This window comes from Zingiber officinale, chromosome 9A (assembly GCF_018446385.1).
Source record: "Zingiber officinale cultivar Zhangliang chromosome 9A, Zo_v1.1, whole genome shotgun sequence".
Taxonomy (NCBI): Eukaryota; Viridiplantae; Streptophyta; class Magnoliopsida; order Zingiberales; family Zingiberaceae; genus Zingiber; species Zingiber officinale.
Window position 1 is genome coordinate 129,510,200 of NC_056002.1, and position 20,773 is coordinate 129,530,972.

Below are 20,773 nucleotides of genomic sequence, written 5' to 3' on the forward strand. Positions count from 1 at the left end.
CAAATATAATCCCTAAGACTGAAACTACTGCTAGTTCGTACCATCCTTCATCAAGCCCTTGATAAAAAAAATGCATGTAAACAACATAGCAGAATGTCAGAAAGAGACGTGCAACAATATAAGTTTATATCTTCAGATGTTAAGAACATCCAACTCGATTCTATGTAATCATGATTTATTGCATATGAGGTAACTAGCAAACTGTTTAAATTCTTAACATAAGTACAACATCGCTAATGATCAAATGATAAGAAACATTGTCCACTCCAAGTTAATGGGTATAACACTTTGAAAGATAATTGTACATTACATACATCAGTATAACATAGTCAGAAGGCTTTTCTTACTAGGAAACATAACTGTCATTGGGGTTAATTGAATTGTGCAGTTAGTAAAATGTTTCTAGTGTAAGATTCAGCTTTCCATGAGGATACATAACCTCGAACAGCAAGCTGTGGCTCAGTTGGCAACAAAATTCCAGGTGATAAAGTGAGGGGACATTTTCTACCACCTAAACTAATACTAGAATTCATCAATAATTTAGAACATGTATTGTTGCTAAGTTGAGTCCCTGTCATTGGATAATGCAGCAATGATCTTATCCTTCATTTGCTGTTCTGAACTTGGTGATTTGATGATGAGAGTGTGCTGTATACTGTCGTCACCACCTGATATCTTCGACTCTGCTACGTCAATTTGTGCATCTTTTAAAGCTTGAAAAACTTTAGAAACAGGATGAGTGTTTAAAGGGGTGCTAACTCGCACAATCATCTCATCATGCAACTCTTGCACATCAACCTCAGGATGAAGCACTCGAGTCTCATGATTCACCACCCCTGATTCCAAGAACCTTTCTTTCTCAGACTCCATCTCCTGCAACCTCTTTTGGAGCTCAGTGATGTGTGAAATGGCATCCCCTAGCAATGAGGCTTTGTCCATCTTTGAAATGTTCGGCACCACCGCACGCAAAGCATAGAACCTCTGATTAAGCTTTTCTCTTCTCTGTCTCTCTGCTTCAACATGATTGAGAGGTTCCTCCCTCCCATTTGCAGGTTTCCTTCCCCTCTTCCTTGGCCTCTGCTCGTCAAGTGGGCCAACTCTCTCATCGTTGCAAGAAGCCTCGATGCTTGCTTGTTCCCCTTCCAATGTTCCAATATTGCCAATCATTGCTCCAGCCATCGAAGTTCCACCTCCACCAAAATCAATCTGCCTTGGAGATGGCTGCAACAATTGTTGCGGCTTGTGCTGATTCATATGATCTCCCCTTTCGCCATTACTATGGTTACCAACTCCATTCCTAGTGACCAAGACGCCATTACCAAGCTGCTTATGGTCAGAATTCGCACCACGGACATGGTTCCAGCTGAAACTCTGCGTTCCCTTTTGAACATTAGGAAATGGCAGCCAATTGTTGGTGCTGCCGCTCTTCAAGTTTGTATCCCAAGAATTGTCTTCCACCTTCGCAGCCAAAATCTTTTCTTTGACATTAGAAGTCCCAAGATTAAGCTCCTTTCCGAAGATCTTCGTGCATGTGTCTGTACCATTCTTCTCGATCTTCTCACTGGGTCGCAGCATCTCTGCAGGATTTTTGCCCCAAAACACCGACTTTATCTTCTGCAAGGCATCTGGGCTTTCAGTTAGCAATCTAACGGATCCCAATTCGAGGATACCGGTCTCAAACGGAACTACGACGATTGTGCGAAACCCTGCGGATGCCGCTAAGAAGCCCCTATAGCAGTAATCGGAAGGGGACAGTATCCAGAGGTGCTTACCTGCCGCCAGTGCCTGACCTGGCGCGCCCTTCCCCGGCGGAAAGGAGAAATACATCGACGCGAGGAAGAACAACTCGGCTTCAGTGACCTGATCGAGACGGAGGGCGTAGTTGTCCTCGTCCGATCCGCCGAAGAACGCGTGGAGCTTCTGGAGAACGGACCTCCGCATCTTGTGCCTGCTCGTCTCGTCCTCTCCGGAGGATCTCACCGAAGAGGAAACGGACGCGGCCTCTTCCCCCTCCCGGGGCTCGCGGCAGGACCCGTCGCCCCAGCCCAGGACGAGGTCGCCGGTCATCGCGCGGGAGATCTGCCAGAAGATGGCGTAGTTCCAGCTGAGGCCGGGGCAGTCCGGGGGGCGCTCGACGAGATCGATCAGGCGGCTCTGGAGGTCGGCCTCGGAAGCGGCGGTGAGGCCCTCGAAGGAAGCGCGGCTGGCGGCGAGGTAGTCGAACGCCTCCCTGCCAAGGACGGCCGCCGCCATGGCCTTCTCCTCCTCGCTCCACGTCGATTCCGCCATGGGAGCTCCCAAATTTGGGAACTTTGGATCGGATCGATCAAAAGCGACGAACTCAATTCAACGATCGAGCGAGGAGAGAAGGGATTGAGGCGCGGAAGTAGAACAAACAAGGCGTTCGGGCATTTGGGGATCTAAAAATGCCCAATTCGGATCCCGTCCAACTAATCCACAGATCGTTTTTTAAATTACCTGTGGGATGGATAACGCGTGTTATATTCTGCAATTACAACGGGTGTGATTCATTAGAATGTTAACTTTCTGGTGTTAGTTTGGAGGGGATTAACAGTAGTTCATGTGCGATACGAAAAAAGAACAACGCGTAGGATGACGATGACACGACCATTAAATGGTGGTACGATGATTCTACTTCTACGCTGGAGCCGGCTCCGGGTTGGAGCCGAGCCGTGTTTGATTGAGCCTATTTGTTAGTGGGTAGGAGAATTCGAAATTTATTATTATTATTTTAATAATTTTTCTTTTAGAATTTATTTATTTCTGTACACGTTATGAATTCTAATTCATATATTATAATTTTTCTTTTAATTTATATCTTAAGGTATGAAGTAATATATTTTATTTGTTTAAATAATAATCTTACATCATTAAATAATATTTTATTTTTTCACAAAAAATTAGAAGATATCGGTTATATCTTCTTGCCTCCTCTTTGATTCTCGTTTGTCAGTTCGTAGAATAATTGTTATCCTGTTCGACGTCAGTTGGTATAAAAGTTGATAAGTTCTAATTGAAGAAGTCAACGTCAAATTTAATGGAAGGTCATCGTGGTCATGGTCGTAACAACGGGCAAGTTATGATTAAGGAAGCAGAGAACCATGAAAGACGATTGAGTATTAAGGATTTACAGAGACAAGTTGTAAATTTAAGCTAGCGTCTGGCGAGGTGAAATCTTAAAGATCGTGAATTACGTGGTTGAGAGGATCACCATAAAAGTCTCGAAATTTGAGTTGATCTATCTGAATTTTTTATACATCACAAACAGAGAATTTTGTTGATTTGATCAACAAAACGGAGGGGATATTCGACTATAAGTTCAGGATCAAATGAAGGTAAAGTCGATGACATCAGACTCAAGGGTCGAATATCGCGTGTGGTGGGAACACTTGCAGTTCTTACAAGATAGATAGGATAAACCAAAATCAAGGATTGGGAAAAGATGGATAAAAAGATGAAAGATCACTTTCTTCCTTTTGGGTACATTGAAACTTCGTTCCAATGACGATTAGCTTTTGTCATGAAGTATGATAGTTTTAACACCCAAGTTGACCTAACGGATTTGAAGATGATTTAGAGGAAGAATTTGACGTGATATTTTATGGTGATAATCCTAAGACTTTAATCGTTCGTGAGAGTTTGTTGATGGAGGAATCTCGATCTCAAATTGAAGATGAGATTGAAGCAACTAATGATCCAATTATGGAGCAGGCAAAGTGTTTGATGATTATTATCATCATTCTTTGAAAGTAAGAAATTGCATAGGATTTGTACCAATGATTTAAAAGATTTTTATCATTTAAATTTGTCTGGAAATATATGTCTGTGATTTGACATAATAATTGTGAATTGGATTAAAGAAAACAATTTCATAAAGAAATTAATGCCATGGAACATAAAAAAAAACAAAGCCAAACAAATCTCAAGATTAAACATTGAACAAATGGATATAACAAATTTTAAAATTTTAATATACAATATCAACATACTAAAAGAGTGTCTCAGTAGTTCTAGTACAACTATGTTCATCATCTGGATTGATAAGAATTCTTATTTTAAATTTAATGGCAAGTTCTTTCAATTCGGGATGACTGGCAATTTTATATATTTTAGGAATTTTTGATAATTTTTATTTTTCTATATTTTGAGTCTGTTTAGAAATTTTAGGATTGTGAGAGTTATAATTTTTCTTTTTTTTTAAAGAATTTTTTTCTTTCTTTATAATTAAGGAATTGTAGTTCATATATTTGGATTTTTTTTTCCTTTAATTGGATTTTATGGTCTAGAGTCTATATAAATAAGTAATATTTTTTTAAAAAAAAAAATCTAAATAATATATGTTATATCTTCTTACCTTCTTGAATCCCTTATTTCATCAGCCCGCAGGATAATTGCTAATGTCAAATATTCAATTTACATCAATTAATCCTGAAGGTGATTAGTTCAATTCCATAAAAAAATTTTACCGACCACTAGAATATTAGAACTGTACTCGGGTGGTCATCTTACATAGACCTCCACAATTAACCCATCATTGTAAGCTGTCATGCTCAACTCAAATATTAGAACAGGGCATTAGTCTTATCGAAGTAATTTGACTTCGTACTACTTCTCATAATTTTTTCTCCAAATAAAATATATACATGTTTCGATTGAAAATCAAATCATGATACTCTTATGTATCCACCAAGATATAAATAAAAATCCGTGATATTTTAAAAAATTTATTAGGTACCTTATATTTGCACTACACTCTAAATAAATTATAAAATCGTGTGGTAAAAAGATGATTCGCTCATCTTAGCGCCCCCACCAACCTGTCCTTAGGTCAACACAGAGAAGATAAATTATGAATAACTACTAACTATTAATATAAGTAATTAAGATATGGAAGAAGACATTCTTGAATGAGTTGCAAAACAATATTAAGAAGAAGAGGATAATAAACTCGTATTTTATTCTCTTTCTTTTCCTCACTATATGAATAAGGACTAATCAATAATATAATTATTTTTTTCTTCATAGATTTTTTTTTTAAATCATCAATATCTTCTCGGGACAGTAGTTGAATACTTGTCCTTCCCTGTGCGCTATTTAACTATCCAAAATTAATAGTCATCTATAGTTTATCTCTTATGTATTGACTTGAGGACAGATTAACAGTGACACTGGGATGAACGAATTACCTTTTGCCACTATGATTCAAACAATCGTCCCCACGAACATAGTTGAGATGAAATGATGGAGGGTTTATCATTTGAGATCTAGGAATCAAATCTTAGAATTGACGGGATGTAAATCTCTATGTCTTGTGTAACTCATCTCCTCATCCACTTACCTTTTCAGTCACGATAATTTAATTTCTCTATATTAGTCCTACAATGGATTGACGAAGATGTTAGAGATGAGTGCATCACCTTTTATTTTGCCACTTATTCAAACAATAGGTTCCACTTATTCAAACAATAGGTTCGAACTCAGGATTAACAAGACATAAATCCCTATGTCCCGAAATAACTCACCCTCACATCTATTAATTTCTTCAGTTAATGTGATTTATGTTTATCTTGAAATGGATTAGTGGGGATGAACGTTTCGTTTTTTTTTTTTTTATCTCCACTGTGTTTATCTAGAGACGGATTTGTGAGGACAAACCTTTCATTTTTTTTTTTTTTTTTTTGCAACATGATTAAGACAATCAGACGTTCCACGGACATAAGTAGGATAATAAACAGATGGAGACTTTTAAAAGCTAAACCTCAGATTTGACAAAGTATAAATTCATGTATCCTATATAACTCATCTCCAATCCATTTACTTACTCATATCATAATTTAAAACATCCACATTAGTCCTAAGTGGTATATTTATAACATTCACATTAGTCCTGAGACATACCACTTAGTATCATAATTTAGCATTAGTCCTTAGATATAACTGAGATGATAAATAAATAAAGATTTATTAAGATCATAAACTGAGATGATAAATAAATAAAGATTTACCAAGATTATAAAGTGAAACTTTAGACTAACAAAACATAAATTCTTAAAACATCCATATGAACTACTCTATAAAAAATTCTATCTTAAATTTAAAATAGAATAATTAAAAAATAGAATAATTAAAAAATATTTATATCAAATACTTTATTCATTCCTTAAATATAAATTTGATGAATAATAATTATTTAAATTTAAAAATTAAAATTTCTATCTAAAAAAAATAATATTTTTTTTAATCTCCCCTTTTACTTATTCTTTTTAATCTTTCTTCTTCTATTTATTTCATGAATATAATAATAAAAAGAATAAAAAATTAAAAATATGAAAATTTTAAAATAATTGATGTAATATATAATAAAAGAATAATTAATTAAATTTAATAAAATAAATTATTTATTTAAAATTTAGATATAATAATAAAAAAACTTTATATGAATGTTATCTCATCGACGTACTTATTCAGTAATTTACCATCTCCGCGTACCAGTGCTGAGTTTCTCAGCGGAGACGAGCGGCTTCGCTTTTGCCGATTCAGACAATCGGACGGTTCACATGCTCGGTCGGGAAGCGACTACCGTGGGAGACGGCGTTCTGTTTGGGAAGAAGGTCCCGTCGACACGGGGCGATGATCGTCGAACGGCGTTAGGTGAAGCCCAAGAGTCCATCATGTGGAGCACGTGAGGGAACACGTGAAAGACATTATAATAATTAAATTTCAGGAACGCTTTCTTTTTCGTAGCCAGAAATTCACATCACAACGCGACACGTGTCGGATCGGAGTACAAAACGGGCAAATTTCGTAGCAACTGCCGCTGGTACCAAACAGGACGTCTTTAGAAGCTCCAAACGCAATCTAGCTCCGTGGACCCCACAGGCAACTGGTGGCCCAGCACAGCATCACTAGTCTCGGCCGTCCGATGGAAATCCGACGGCCACCCCGAACCCGCCGAATCGATCGCCGGCGGCGGCCCGGGCGCACTTGGTATGAGAAACGGCAAGTGAAGATTCTCCTGCAACGACCTCAGACTCTGGAAGCCTCCGGCGAAGCCGGACGGAGGAGCTGGCGGGAAGTGGAGGCCCATGAAGGAGACGGTGGTGGAGAAGCAGGGCACGGGCGCCGCCTCCCTCACGGCGGCGCTCTCGCCGGCGAGCGCGAAGCGGGTCCTCTTCCCGCTGCTTCCCCCACCGCCGCACTTCTGAAACACGCGGGAAACTACCCATTCCTCCTGCAACAACACTCATTTTCCCACATGATCCTCATAGAACATCCACAGATTAAGCTCCAAAGTCAAATGCGTCTCACCTTGAAAGATCTCGACAAGAAATGGTAGGCGAACTTGCCCTCGAGCCTGTACTCGTGCATCACCCAGTTGCTTTTCTCGCCCTTGGGAGCTCTCCCTCTGTAGAACACCAACGTCTTCTTCATCCCCACCAGCGCCGTCGCCTTCGAGCTGTAGATTTCCCGGTCCTTCCCCGTCGCCTTCCAGTACCCGGCGTCTGTTGCCCTGTTGGTCCGCAGTCCGGTGGGGTACTTCCGATCGCGAAGGCTGAAGAAGTACCATTCCTTCTCCCCCATCTTCGCCTTCTCTGCATTTAACTTATCGCCCAATTAAACCACGGGATCTTGCCGGTTGATTAACAGAGAAGAATCGAAAGATCGAACCTGGGAGTTCCCATGGCTCGCATTTGTTGAGGTCGATCTCGGCAATGGCCCGGCCCGCGAAGTTGACGTCAAGCACTTTCTTGAGGAGGTAGTGCGTGATGAGCTCCTCGTCGGTGGGGTGGAATCGGAAACCAGGCGGCAGCTGAGACTCGCTGGCGACGTGGTTCTCCATTTCAACGCTGCTTATCGGATCGAGTGAGCCAAAGATTAATTTTTTGTCATTCCACGACCGAAATCATACGTCAACAAAAGCTCCCAAACTCTGCTTATAAAGAGGGAAGAGAGGTGAGCTGTGCGACTTAAATGAGCAGGACGAATCAAGGCGTGTCAGAGGTAGCCATGCCGTAGCCCTTGCTTCCTATCTAATCCTGGAGGAAAACGGAGAGTGAGCTCTGCTCCGCTCTGCTAGGCTACAGAGCAGAGCTGCTTGTGAGCTCAGCCATGGCGGAGGTCAGAGGGGAATTGGTGCGCGCGTGAGAAAGTGTGCAGGTTTTTTGGTGTCAGAGAGAGAAACAGTGGAAACAGGGGAGAAAAGGAAAACAGAGGGATTTGAGGTGATCTCGCATCAGATAAAGCTGCCGCAAAATCTCAATCTGTCAGAGAGGGATGGTGAGAAAGGAACAGTACAGGATTCAATAAATCACGAGGCGAATTCCATCACATCAGCTTTATGAATCCTGCATGCACGGGAGAAGTTGCGAACAGAAGAAAGGAGGAGGAGTGATTCTTGGTGAGCGTCGAGGAAGGGAATGTCAATCGTTGCCACTTGCCATGGCGAGGTTGCATGGCATTTCATGCATACGTCGATCGGTCCGTCGAATCGGGAGGGCGACGGCGATTAGATATCTATTGTGTGGTTTCACAGGTCGAGGAGGAGGAGCTCGCGGTGTGAGATGACGGCGACGGGAGGAAGAAGAAGAAGAACCTCCGGCTTTAACACCCAACGAACCGCGGCTCACCGAATAAACCGGGTCGGTCCATCAACTGAACCGTTGGATCAGTAATCTGCTAACTGTTTGAGTTGAAATGAAGGGAGGCATTTGATTTTGATGTGATGTATTTGACTTGTCATATCCTCTGTACACGATACATTCTTCAGTCGATATGATTGATATGAAATGAAATGAAATGAGGTTGGTTCAACGGTGTCAGCTGCAGGTGACAATTGCCATAATTTTCTACACCTTAATCATTATGCAATTCGTCAGGTCACCATTGAGAGATGATATCATACGTAGCTTCTGAGTTTTAAATCATTTTTTATTCATCAAATTATTAATATTTATAAAATATATACACATACCGAAAAAGTCTATTTTATTTAAAAAGACTATAAGAGTAATAAAAGTAAGAATCTATATTAACTCTAGGAAAGCCTAATGTCGTTGCGTTTGTAGTCCAACGGTTAGGATAATTGCCTTCCAAGCAATAGACCCGGGTTCGACTCCCGGCAAACGCAGTAATTTTTTCCTTCCTTTTTTTTCATTTTCATTTGACTGAAAAAAAAAATACCAATAAATATTTTTTGCTGTGAAGGGATATTCGCATCCAAGTCATTCATGAGGTTTCGTCCCGTTCTCGTCCGGGCATCGCGGTCTGACGCCCGGATCCTCGCCGTCGCCGGAGAACCCTCGCTTCCGGCCGTCCTTCTAGCAACTTTTTCACTAGGACTTCGACGGGTTTGCTCTCCTCTCCTTGCGCTTGCCTATGCGCTTCCCTTTCCTTCCGCTTTAATCGAGGCGGTTTATTCGGCTTGGGCTTGGCAGGCCTTCCTAGGGAATGGCGTTCGACATTGGCGCCGTCATTCTTTGATATCGGAAGCTCTAGCATGGTGACGGTATTGCCGTTCCTCTTCTGGCTTTACTTTTCTACCCTAATTTCGCATCCGGCCATTCGATTGCCCGATTTAAGTATATGATTATGTTTACAATTTTTTATGAGCGGAGAGAAGTGTCTTAGTGGCTTCCGCATTTAAGATAGGTTAACCCTTAGAATGACTTGATGTTTAGTGCTGAGGGAAGATAGCTTCTTTTGCTTAAGATTCATCTGTTTTTGGTTCTGCATTGTGTCTCTTGCATTGGCATCTGACTATAGCACAAGTTTCTTCTTTGTTTATCGATGTTCCTTTTTGTTGACAAATGGATTGGTGAGCTTTGTCTTTGGTTGTGTTCAAGTCTAGTTTGGTACATTGTTCTGAATTTTCATAAAGGGGACTTACGGTTATGTTAGATTGAGTGTTTTTGAAACTCAGTTAAATGTTCTTTCTACTCCTTTGCGACCATACTTGATGTTTGTGACACCTTATTGTTTAGAATCTATTGGAAGTAAGAATATCTATAATACTCTTACTCTGATATCATTCAGGGGGCGTTTGGTTTAGGGGAATAAGAGTAGGAAATGGAAATGAGAATCATTGATTGCCATTGTTAATGTTTGGATTATAGGAATATGAATACAAATAAGGGAATGAATCCTTGAAATTGGGTAATAACTTATTCCCATGTACCTCCCCTTCAATGAGTCATTACTCTATTTTCATCAATCAAAATATTCCCTTATTCCAAAAGTATCCTTGACCTAAAACTTAAATTTTCTCCCTTAATATAAAATATCAAAATATATTTATTTATTTTTTCTTTCATATCACTTCTCTCTCCTTGTTCTCTCTCATCATATTTTCTCTCTCATCATTTTATGACACACTTTCTCTCTCCTTAATCTCTTCTATCACACTCTCTTTCCTCTTTTTTTCTCATTACACTTTCTTTCTCATCATACTTTCTTTCTCCTCAAACTCTTCCATCGCACTCTCTTCCTTTTTTTTCTCATCATACTTTCTTTCTCATCATACTTTCTCTCTCCTCAATCTCTACCATCACACTCTCTCTTTCTCTTTTTTTTTCTTATCACACTTTCGCTCTCATCACACTTTCTCTCTCCTCAATCTCTTTTGTCATGCTCCTTCTTTTTTTTTCCTCAACACATTTTCTCTCTCATCAAACTTTCTCTCTCCTCAATTTCTCCCTTCACATTCATTGTTCTCTTTTTTTCTCATCACACTTTCTCTCTCATCATACTTTCTCTCTCACCATACTTTCTCTCTCCTCAATCTCTCTCATCACGCTCTCTCTTCTCATTTTTTCTCATTACATTTTCTCTCTCTTCATCCTCTCCCATCATACTTTCTCTCACATTATATTTTCTCTCTCATCTTCTTTCATCATGCTCTCTTCTATCACACTCTCTTTTCTTACTCTCTCTCTCATCACACTTTCTCTCTCTTCTTTCTCATTACACTTTCTCTCTCATCATACTTTCTCTCTCATCATTCTCTTTCATCATATTTTTCTCTCTCATTCATCTTTCTCTCTCATCTAATTTTTTCTCTTATTTTCCTTTAAGGGTAAAAAAGGAATTTTGATTTATTCCGATAGAAAATATGCAACTAATCAAACATTACTTTTAAGTGTGATATCCATGCTTATACCCATTCTTATTCACACTACAATGATTCCCATTCCGATTCCTATTTCTAGAAAAGAACCAAACGCCCCCTCACTTAACAAAGACTGTTGAATCTTTACTTGAGGGATATCTTGAGCATATATTACACATACATATTCATTGTACTTGATATATTTCTTTCTACTGAATGGACTAATTGATCTTTTTTTCATTATGTCTACACTAAGTCTGCACGTTATATGCTTTTGCAATATGAATTGGAACATACCTAAGTGATGTTAAGGAAAGTCACTTGAAACTTGAATTTTATAAATGAACAGGTAGTGGTGTCTCAGTAACTATACGAGCAATGGAATTGCGTGACTTTTTTGGAAGATTTGATTTCTCCTTACAGGTAAGCTATGTCTTTCATTTATTTTGGATATTTAGGATTATATTGACTAATCTTTAACCACCAATTTAGGATCTTATGAAGTCACATTCTCTATTTATGCACATGCACACACACAAAGATGACCTTTATATTTTATGATTAGAAAAAGTTAGTCATTTAGTTTGGATTTTAGAATGTGAAGTCTATAGAGAAACAAAAAATGTTACATATTTTAATTAAAAGAACCCAATCAATGCAGTCATTTATTTATTTTCTCCAGAGAGCGAACTATAGAAAGAGAACATTGATAGTAATCATCGGTAGAGAAGGCCAAAGGTAGGGTTGTCAGTGATGAACTAGGTGGGACATAGTCATTGAAGAAGAGGATACCATGGCTAGGAAAGTCTGAAGGGTTGCGGCTTGTGAGACATAGAAGGTAGGATGACTATGTGAAGAGGAAGAGAGAGGGTCATCGGTGCCGATGATAAATGGAAATTAAAATCACTTGATGAGAGCATACGGAGGCTGGAGGGTGCATAAGGAGAATGGAGACCATCATCATTGGGTTGGGTCACAGGACAAAGTGGATCACAAATTGTGATCACGTTATTGATGTCGAGGAGAGATTTTATGCGATAAAGGAGGGCACTATGGTTGCACGAGGAAAGAGTGGTAGGCGAAATGCACATGCATGGAGAAAGGGAGAGGGTTGTGGTGCCTAAGATAAGTGGAAGAGAGGATCATCGGATACAAAACTGCATGATGGAATGAGTTCCATGAGAAGGGTGACTCAATAGTGAACTAGCTCTTCCCTATCAGGCCAAAGTGCAAAATGAATCCATATTCATTAATACGTCCCTTGATGCAAAGAAGAGAGACTACCAAAAAAAGAAAAAAGGGGCACTACTGGTGCATGAGAAGGGAGTGACTTTGTATTTCAACTTATTTCATTCAAACTCTATATAAAACACGCACACAATGGAGTTTTTTCTCCTTCAAAATAATATAATATCACTAATAAGGAATTAGGTTATTTAAAAGCTATTGCATACATAGTTCCAACATGCTTTTGCATCAAACCCCCCAATCATTCACATTAAGCATTGCTTCAATTAAACCCCAAATAAAAGCATCACTATTACATACTTATTTTTAAATTTTACTCTTAATTTGCTGCATTAATCAAAATCTTTCATGGATTATACTCTTCATTTTCTCCATTGTTCTGTCTCTCATAATTATTTGCCTCGTCATTATAATTATTGTACACATAATGGTTAGCACCCTTTAAGCCAATTCCAGCATATAATCCATATCCTTTTTCAGCAACACTATCGTAAAAATATTTCCCATTTTCTAAGAACAATGTGTCACTCATTCCATACTTCTCATTCCTGTAACCTTGCTGAGCTTTGGGTTCTTTCTCCTCGTAGCTCGATCTGCTCAAACCATTGATTTTCAGTAAATTTAGAGATTAAACTGATCAGGAAACAGTAAAGAAAGATACAGTAGAAAACTTATACTTGGTGGTGGGAGAGGGATGACTATGAGTGCTGAATTTTGCAGCTTTCTCGACTTGGACAGCCGGCGTCGCCTCAGGGATGACTACTGTGGTTGTTGTGGTTGCAGGAGTTCTGGCAGTGACTTCAGGAAAAGAGATGGATAAAGACGTGAGGAGGAGGGAAGAGAAGAGTAAGAAGTTCACTGAGGAAGCCATGGAAGGAGATCAATTTGAAGTATGATGGTGTTGCTCTAGCTTACTTGAATTTATAGGAGTCTTTTTTATTTTGTTTTCTTTACTTTAAAATTCGTCTTTTCCAATTAATTGACCGTGTGTTCTTGCGATGATTGAGGAACAAATTGGAAGAGTGACTTTAGGCCTGACTTTAGAGGACTTTCTTTGATATATATTTTAAATAATGTTATTCAAGGTAAATTATGGCTAAATATATAGCTTAGTTGGTGCGCACTATTTCCATGTGAAGGCGGAATCATAGGCATTGTTGGAGACTAAATAATAAGAATGCGTGACTTTTAGATAAAATTTCAAGTTCTAGATAAATTGTTTAATGGATTTATTTATAAAAATATATGTGATAAAAAGTTAGAAATTGTTTGTATTCGACACGTGTCTCGTATGGCTCGATCTATATCTATCCTACCAGTCCATTCAACCTTTAACTAACTAAATTTGTTGGCTCATTCGGCTTCATAATTTTAAAATTATATAAAAATTATAAAGAAAGCAATTAACTTCAAAAATAAATATAAAAGATTTCTTTTGATGGTGTAGAAAAAGCCCATAATAATACTAATACTATTAATATATAATAAATAAATAAAGAAGAAGGCATCATTTGGGCGTCACTGGAAATCCGATGCCGTGGCGAGTCGACGGGAAAGCCACGAAGACGGCGCTTACAACGAGGCCGACGACGACCGGCGCAGCCGCCACCACCTGCGCCACGTTGGGCGACTCGATCGGGTAGAAGCACGACACCACGTTGCGGTTCGCCAGCGCCACGGCCACGAACACTAGCAGTGTCATGAGCGCGTGCAGCAAGTCGACCGGCATCAGCCTGTACTCTGCCGCGACAGCCGGCGCCGGAGGCGGCAGACCGTCGATGACAAGGAGGCCACGCCGGGTGGCGAGGCCGTAGCGGACGCGGCCGGTTGTGGCGTCGGTGAAGCTGTCGGTGAGGGTGAGGACGATCGAGGAGAGGCAGCAGACTAGGAGCAGTGCAGAGGTCATGGCCCGGTTGGCTGTGGCGGCGCATCGGCCGCCGTCAGTGAGGACGGGGGCGAGAACATGGAAGGCGAGGGTGGTGCCGGTGGGGAGGTAATTGGCAAGGTCGGCAGTGCTCTTGTAGACCACCTGAAGCAGAGTACGCGACGGCACCGCCTCCGCCTTGTGGCTGTGGTCCTCCTCCCCTCCGGCGTTGGACAAGAGAGGGCTCCTCTGATCGCCAGCGCCGGCGATGAGCAGTTGATTAGTTGCCATTTAATCGTAATTAAATTTAAGTAAATTAGATTTAATTCATGGGAACAACGTTATACTTTACTGTTATATACACGGATATGGTTAATTAAGGCAGACGAAAGGAATTGCTTGCTTGAATCATAACCTTCATTGAAGGAGAAGGCATAAAGATACTGGCATCGTGTTGACCTTGGGACGGATTGGCGGAGGCGCTGAGGACGAGCGTATTCATCTTTTGTCACAATGACATTGTACCATCAAGTCGGCTGGTTTATCTCCTTTTATATAATCTAGGGACGGATTGTTAGGACCATCTGAGTGAGTATAATCATCTTTTGCTATAATAAAATACGATAAAAAAAAAGAACTGCCATCAAGTCAGTCGGTTCAACTCCACGATAATGAACAATGTCTTCCCTTTTGTTCAACTCGCTCTCAAATCGCAATCCCTAAGCCGGTATGTATTGTTCATGGTCTGGCTCCTTTTACTGGGCCTTGGGTTTTCAAGCCCGGCCCATTAATCTAAATAAAATATAAGCGGGCCTAATTGGCAAGCCTCTACGTAACTCTAATCATTTATAATAAATGAGATTGATTTTTTTTTTTAAAGAAAAAATGATTCTATATAAAAGAAAAGATATCGTATGAGATGATCAAAATATGTTCACATCACATGTGAGTCAAATGTGGGGAGTGATTTGGATCTCACCACTAAGCCAAACAAGTGGCGTTTTTTTTTTCTTGGTGATGCAACCTTCTTTTTATTTTATTTTTTTATTTTATTTTATTTTATATAATTTTGTTTGGCTCTTATTATTTTGTCCTTATACTCTGTTCAAGAGTTCACACTTCACATGCATCTTGATGTGAGAGAACAAAGTCACTTTACATCTAGAAACATATTTTGAATATCTTTCCTTTTTTTTTTTTTTAACAATATTTAACTAAAATGAAATTGAGGGGATTATTTGAATAGAATTTTTTTATATACTCCGCTGTGCAAAATTATCCTTATTTTTTTTTTGTGATATTACTGCGGTTACCAATTTATAGTTATTATTATATAAATATTTCAACTCTAATCAATATAAAATAATTATATTATACATAACTACTACGATATAATCAATACTAATAAATTTTATTATAGTAATATTTTATCTTTTGATCAATATTAATTATTATATATTATATTATAACAATACTTTAAATTTGATCAAGACTAACATATTATACAGTAGCTACTGAATTATAGTTACGACACAATTCTAACTAATAGTTGTGGTCATCTGGCTTCTATAATAGGATAAATAAATAAAAGCACTTTGAGAAAGAAAATATATAGAGACGAGATGAGGTGTCTTTTGATAATAAATAAAAAACAATGATTCTTATAAAAATGAACACCCTCTTGAATTTTACCTTTATATACGTACACACAGAAAAACTTAGTATATTTCTTAAGTTAACTTATATTTATTTATTTATTTATTTATTATTATTATTATTATTATTATTATTATTTGTTTGAGCATAATTATATTTGTTTTCAATATTAAAGTTCTCTGTTATTTTTACTAAAAAATATTTTGTTTTTCAACTTTACTCATATATCTTTCACGTTCAGATATAAAATTACGTTAGACCAGTAGGCACGTGAGAGAAGGGATAAATCTATAGGATAAGTGGCATTGATAAAAGGAGTAAATATCGATCCATCTTTTTGTACTTATTTTTTTTCATTCTATCAAATTTGGTTAGTAGCAGTGAAAATATAACAATAAAAATATATATATAAAAAATACTAGCGATTTACTTAGCTTCCAACCCCCCAGGATTAGTACGTCCAAACCTTAATCATGAGAGTCACCCGCCCATTAGTTTTTCTCGGCATTGATAAGAGGAGTAAATATCGATCCATCTTTTCGTACTTATTTTTTTTCATTCTATCAAATTTGGTTAGTAGCAGTGAAAATATAACAATAAAAATATATATATAAAAAATACTAGCGATTTACTTAGCTTCCAACCCCCCAGGATTAGTACGTCCAAACCTTAATCATGAGAGTCACCCGCCCATTAGTTTTTCTCCTTTATGAAAATCTTCCGAAGGCGGAGAAACCACTTGTAGTTTATTTTACAGTCACAAATAATATAAAGACTTAGCACATATATAAAACAAACCAAACAAAAAAGATGACGGCGGAAGTCTTGAGTGCAACACACTTTTCCTAGAGCTTCCTTAGTCACAGAGCTTCGCAGTGTAGCTTTTTGAGTACAGAGAAAGTAGTAGTATGAAGAATCGATATCTTGAACAGTTTTCGTCTCCTTTTATAGAGTTGAATTAGATCCTTATTTGGATGAACTCTTATCTAGATGTAGCCATATCTGGATAAAACAATATTTGGATCAAGTCTTATCTGGATCAAGCATTATTTCTATCCACATGATCTGACTTATCCTTATCCTCATCTAAATCATAAAGATGAATCAAATATTTTGTCATATCATCTTCCATGTCAACATTTCATAACTAAGCAATTTGACTTATCCTTATCCTCAGCCAAACCACTCGTTCGGTCTACTAGATCAATTTGGGTTCGGTTCGACTCGAGTCAAGTTTGGTTCACCTATTTACGTTTGTCTGCTCTCTATTTTGCTTCCAGCTCCAAGCTCCTACAAAACAATCATACAAAACACAAATAAGCAACCTAGTATATATTTGTAAGTCTACTTGACCTACTAAGTTTACCTTTTGCCTGGAGGTCCCTTCTCCAAATCTATCAACTAAGGGCCAATCCCTTATAATCAAGTACACTCTCGTAAGTCTACTTGATCTACTAGGCTTACCTTTTTCTTGGAGGTCCCTCCTCCAAGTCTACCATCTAAGGGTTAATCCCTTAGGATCAAGTCGTATTCCTGTAAGTTTACCCGACTTACTAAGCTCCATGCTTAGAGTTCACTCCTCCAAGACTTCTCATTACATAGGGTTTTCTCTCCCTAGGATTTTTCACTGTCTAATTTCAGTCATTACGACTTTCGTCATCTAGCTTTACTCATTAGGATCTGACTTCAATCACCAGGACTTCCACCACTTAACTTCACTCACTAAGACTTCTCCTTACCTAACCTCCACTTAGGACTAGTCACTCAATAGACTTCTCACATGCCCAACCTCCAGTTAGGACTTACTCTTGTCTAATCTCCAGTTAGAACCAGTTACTCAGTAGACTTTTCACCTAACTAACCTCTAGTTAGTGTTAGGACCAAAAGTAGCTAGAGGGGGGGGGGGGGGGAATAGCTCGTCGCGTTCGCTCGGTGCTCGGCGTTGCTTGTTCCTTCAAAGATGTGCAGCGGAAAATACAGAAACAAAATACAACAACGCTAACACGGTTGGTTTACTTGGTATCCACCTCACAAGAGGTGACTAATCCAAGGATCCACACCACGCACGCACCCTCCACTATGAAAACACTTCTTTTCGGTAACTACCGAGGGCGGAGAAACCCTACAAGACTCAATACAAGAAGAGAGGGAAAGGATACAAGAAATACAAGCTTACAAGCTTACAATGAGTACAAAACCCTAACCCTAGCTTCTCTTCTTGGCTTTGATCCGCCTCTTGACTTGGAGAGCTTCCAAGATCCTTCAAGAACTGGCGATCTGAGCTTTGTGAGCGCTGTGGAGGAGTTGGCGAGGGCTCTGGAGTGAATCAGTGAGAAGCTTGCCGCAGCCATCGAACGCCTGCAGCTATAAACGACGCCAACGGTCGGATCCCGATCGATTCGAAAGTTCCCAATCGATCGGGGAGGCTTTGGATCGATCCACGGATCGATCCAGAGCGCCTCTGTACTCTGGAAACGCGCCTGGATCGATCCACGGATCGATCCAGCGCTTATCGCGCGAAGCAGCCGCGTCCCAATCGATCCACTGATCGATTGGGACCTCTGGATCGATCCGATCCAGAAGCTCTCTATTCGCTGGGACAGGTCTGGATCGATCCACTGATCGATCCAGAGCCTGGATCGATCCACGGATCGATCCAGCACTTGATTTTTGTCCAAAACCAAGTCCCAAACCTCCCAAACCAACATCCGGTCAACCTTGACCTGTTGGTATGTCATGCCTAGCATCTAGTCACTCCCTTGACCTGCTAGGACTCCCTTACCAAGTGTCCGGTCAATCCCTTTGACCCACTTGGACTTTTCTCTGTGCCAAGTATCCGGTCAATCCCTTTGACCTACTTGGACTTTTCTTTCATGCCAAGTATCCAGTCAATCCTTTGACCTACTTGGACTTCCACCAGATGTCCGATCTCCTTGATCCATCTGGATTTTCCTGCCTGGCTTCACTCACCGGGACTTTCACCTAGCTTCACTCACTAGGGTTTTCCATCCGCCTAGCTTCACTCACTAGGACTTTCACGACTCTCACCAGGATTTCCATCCGCCTAGCTTCACTCACTAGGACTTTCACCGGCTTCACTCACGATTTCCATCCGCCTAGCTTCACTCACTAGGACTTTCACCGGCTTCACTCACCAGATTTCCATCCGCCTAGCTTCACTCACTAGGACTTCCCTCTGGCTTCACTCACCGGGACTTTTCTTCTGGCTTCACTCACGGGACTTTCTTCCGGCTTCACTCACCGGGACTTTCATTTTGCCTAACATCCCAGTTAGGACTTCCCATCAAGTATCCATCAACCTTGACCTACTTGACTCTTCTTCAATCAATATCTTATTGTCAAACATCTAAACCCAAACCAAGACTCGGCTTGGTTACCCAGTCAACCTTGACCGATATTGCACCAACAATCTCCCCCTTTTTGATGTTTGACAATACCACAATAACACTTACAATCCCATATGTAAGTTAGGCTAATCCCATAGCCTCCTTCTTCATGCCACTAGGTAATGAAAGCATAAATTAAGCTCTTCATTCTCCCCCTAAGAGGGCAAACTCCCTCTAGGTAATGAAAGCCTAATTTACTCCCTTTCATGAGTCCTTTCATTCTCCCCCTATGACTTTCCCATAGGTAATGAAGGACTAAGCTTAACCATACATTCTCCCCCTATTGGCACACATCAACCCATCGTTGGACACACATCAACCTATGCTCCAATTCTGGGCACACTTCAACAAATCCATTTGTTGAAGACTCTCCCCCTGAAGAGTTGCTCATCGTTGTTCACAACATCACTCGTTGTGATCAACACGATAATGAAGGTCCCACACCCTTCATTTATCCTTAACTTCTCCCTCAATGTAGACAACTACCCAACCTTGAGCATTATCTACCACTTGAGTGTCCACTTGAAATAATGAGGATATCCACTCCCCATTTCTCCCCATTTCAAGTTTAAATGCTCAACCTTGAGCAAGTTCACAACAGAAGGTTAACCACCTTCCAAGGTTCATGAAAATAATTTTCATGTCTTTAAAGAGTCCCTCCCCCTAAAGACATGGTGGTAACTTCTGTCATTGCACCAACAATGACTTGGAATCCCTAAACCTTTAGGAAACCCAAATTTAGAAGTTTTGAGGTTCAAATATTCAAAATTTGAAACAACCTCAACCTAAACTTCTACTTAGTCTTCGTTAACCAATCCATCCTTGTTTTCAACATGAAAACACCCTTTGTATGTATACAAATGTATTTAAGGAGTTTGGAATGGTTACCTAGACTCAAAGAGGTTCAAAGATGCTGAAATCAAGCCTTCCCAGCCAAAATCAGCAACTTGGATCGATTGGAGTTGGGTTCCAATCGATTGAACCTTTCTGAATCGATCCACTGATCGATTCAGACTCCCTGGATCGATCGGCTGATCGATCCAGCGAGCTTCTGCTCGCGGGAATTGCCGTTTGAATCGATTCAGGAAGTCCAATCGATCCATGGATCGATCGGAGCTCTGATAGTTGTTGAAATTCTATTTCAGTCAACTTCAGAAACCCCTAGAAAATTCTACAAAAATCTAAAAATTATGAAATTTCGTGTAGACATTATTTAGGGCATACTTAATCATGGAAAAATAGCTTTCTATGAAAATACATCATATTTTCAAAGATTGACACAAACTTGAAAACTTGCAAAAACTTTAGTGTTTTTCTTCAAGTTTGTGTCTAACTATTCAATGGTGATTACTATCAAAAGATAGCCTTCACCAAGGTTTTCCAAAAACATTTTAAAAACATTTTCAAAACCAATATCTCATCACATTCCTTGGGCATAATGCACATGACTTGTACATTAGCTTTCCCAATGAT

The 20,773-nt window shown here is 39.6% G+C and overlaps 4 protein-coding genes and 1 non-coding gene across 5 annotated transcripts; 1 reads left to right on the top strand and 4 right to left on the bottom strand.

Annotated features, from left to right (window-relative positions):
• Positions 1-245: 245 nt before the first annotated feature.
• On the bottom strand, positions 246-2,397 carry LOC122020201 (transcription factor MTB1-like). Its single transcript, XM_042578015.1, has one exon. It carries the CDS (start codon positions 2,287-2,289, stop codon positions 559-561), a length of 1,731 nt encoding a protein of 576 aa, XP_042433949.1. The 5' UTR covers positions 2,290-2,397; the 3' UTR covers positions 246-558.
• Positions 2,398-6,748: 4,351 nt separating this feature from the next.
• Positions 6,749-8,747, bottom strand: LOC122020872 (protein CUP-SHAPED COTYLEDON 2-like). Its single transcript, XM_042578901.1, has 3 exons — positions 7,690-8,747; positions 7,330-7,613; positions 6,749-7,252 (listed from the first exon to the last, which is right to left on the bottom strand). The coding sequence occupies exons 1-3, from the start codon at positions 7,859-7,861 to the stop codon at positions 6,860-6,862; spliced, it is 849 nt and encodes a 282-aa protein (XP_042434835.1). The 5' UTR covers positions 7,862-8,747; the 3' UTR covers positions 6,749-6,859.
• Positions 8,748-9,076: 329 nt separating this feature from the next.
• Positions 9,077-9,148, top strand: TRNAG-UCC. The gene has a single exon. It is a non-coding gene; the product is annotated as a tRNA-Gly (tRNA).
• Positions 9,149-12,452: 3,304 nt separating this feature from the next.
• Positions 12,453-13,406, bottom strand: LOC122020653 (protein E6-like). Its single transcript, XM_042578658.1, has 2 exons — positions 13,051-13,406; positions 12,453-12,966 (listed from the first exon to the last, which is right to left on the bottom strand). The coding sequence occupies exons 1-2, from the start codon at positions 13,242-13,244 to the stop codon at positions 12,720-12,722; spliced, it is 441 nt and encodes a 146-aa protein (XP_042434592.1). The 5' UTR covers positions 13,245-13,406; the 3' UTR covers positions 12,453-12,719.
• Positions 13,407-13,880: 474 nt separating this feature from the next.
• On the bottom strand, positions 13,881-14,528 carry LOC122019579 (protein DMP6-like). Its single transcript, XM_042577036.1, has one exon. The coding sequence runs from the start codon at positions 14,526-14,528 to the stop codon at positions 13,881-13,883; it is 648 nt and encodes a 215-aa protein (XP_042432970.1).
• Between the last annotated feature and the right edge of the window lie 6,245 nt (positions 14,529-20,773).

Bases quoted from the DNA above. Each gene is read 5' to 3' on its own strand.
- LOC122020653 (XM_042578658.1), bottom strand. From the start codon at position 13,244: ATGGCTTCCTCAGTGAACTTCTTACTCTTCTCTTCCCTCCTCCTCACG. The intron at 12,967-13,050 runs GTATAAGTTTTC...TGGTTTGAGCAG, and splicing joins CATCCCTCTCCCACCACCAA to ATCGAGCTACGAGGAGAAAG.
- LOC122020201 (XM_042578015.1), bottom strand. From the start codon at position 2,289: ATGGCGGAATCGACGTGGAGCGAGGAGGAGAAGGCCATGGCGGCGGCC.
- LOC122019579 (XM_042577036.1), bottom strand. From the start codon at position 14,528: ATGGCAACTAATCAACTGCTCATCGCCGGCGCTGGCGATCAGAGGAGC.
- LOC122020872 (XM_042578901.1), bottom strand. From the start codon at position 7,861: ATGGAGAACCACGTCGCCAGCGAGTCTCAGCTGCCGCCTGGTTTCCGA. The intron at 7,614-7,689 runs GTTCGATCTTTC...AGTTAAATGCAG, and splicing joins CGAGCCATGGGAACTCCCAG to AGAAGGCGAAGATGGGGGAG. The intron at 7,253-7,329 runs GTGAGACGCATT...GTGTTGTTGCAG, and splicing joins TCTTGTCGAGATCTTTCAAG to GAGGAATGGGTAGTTTCCCG.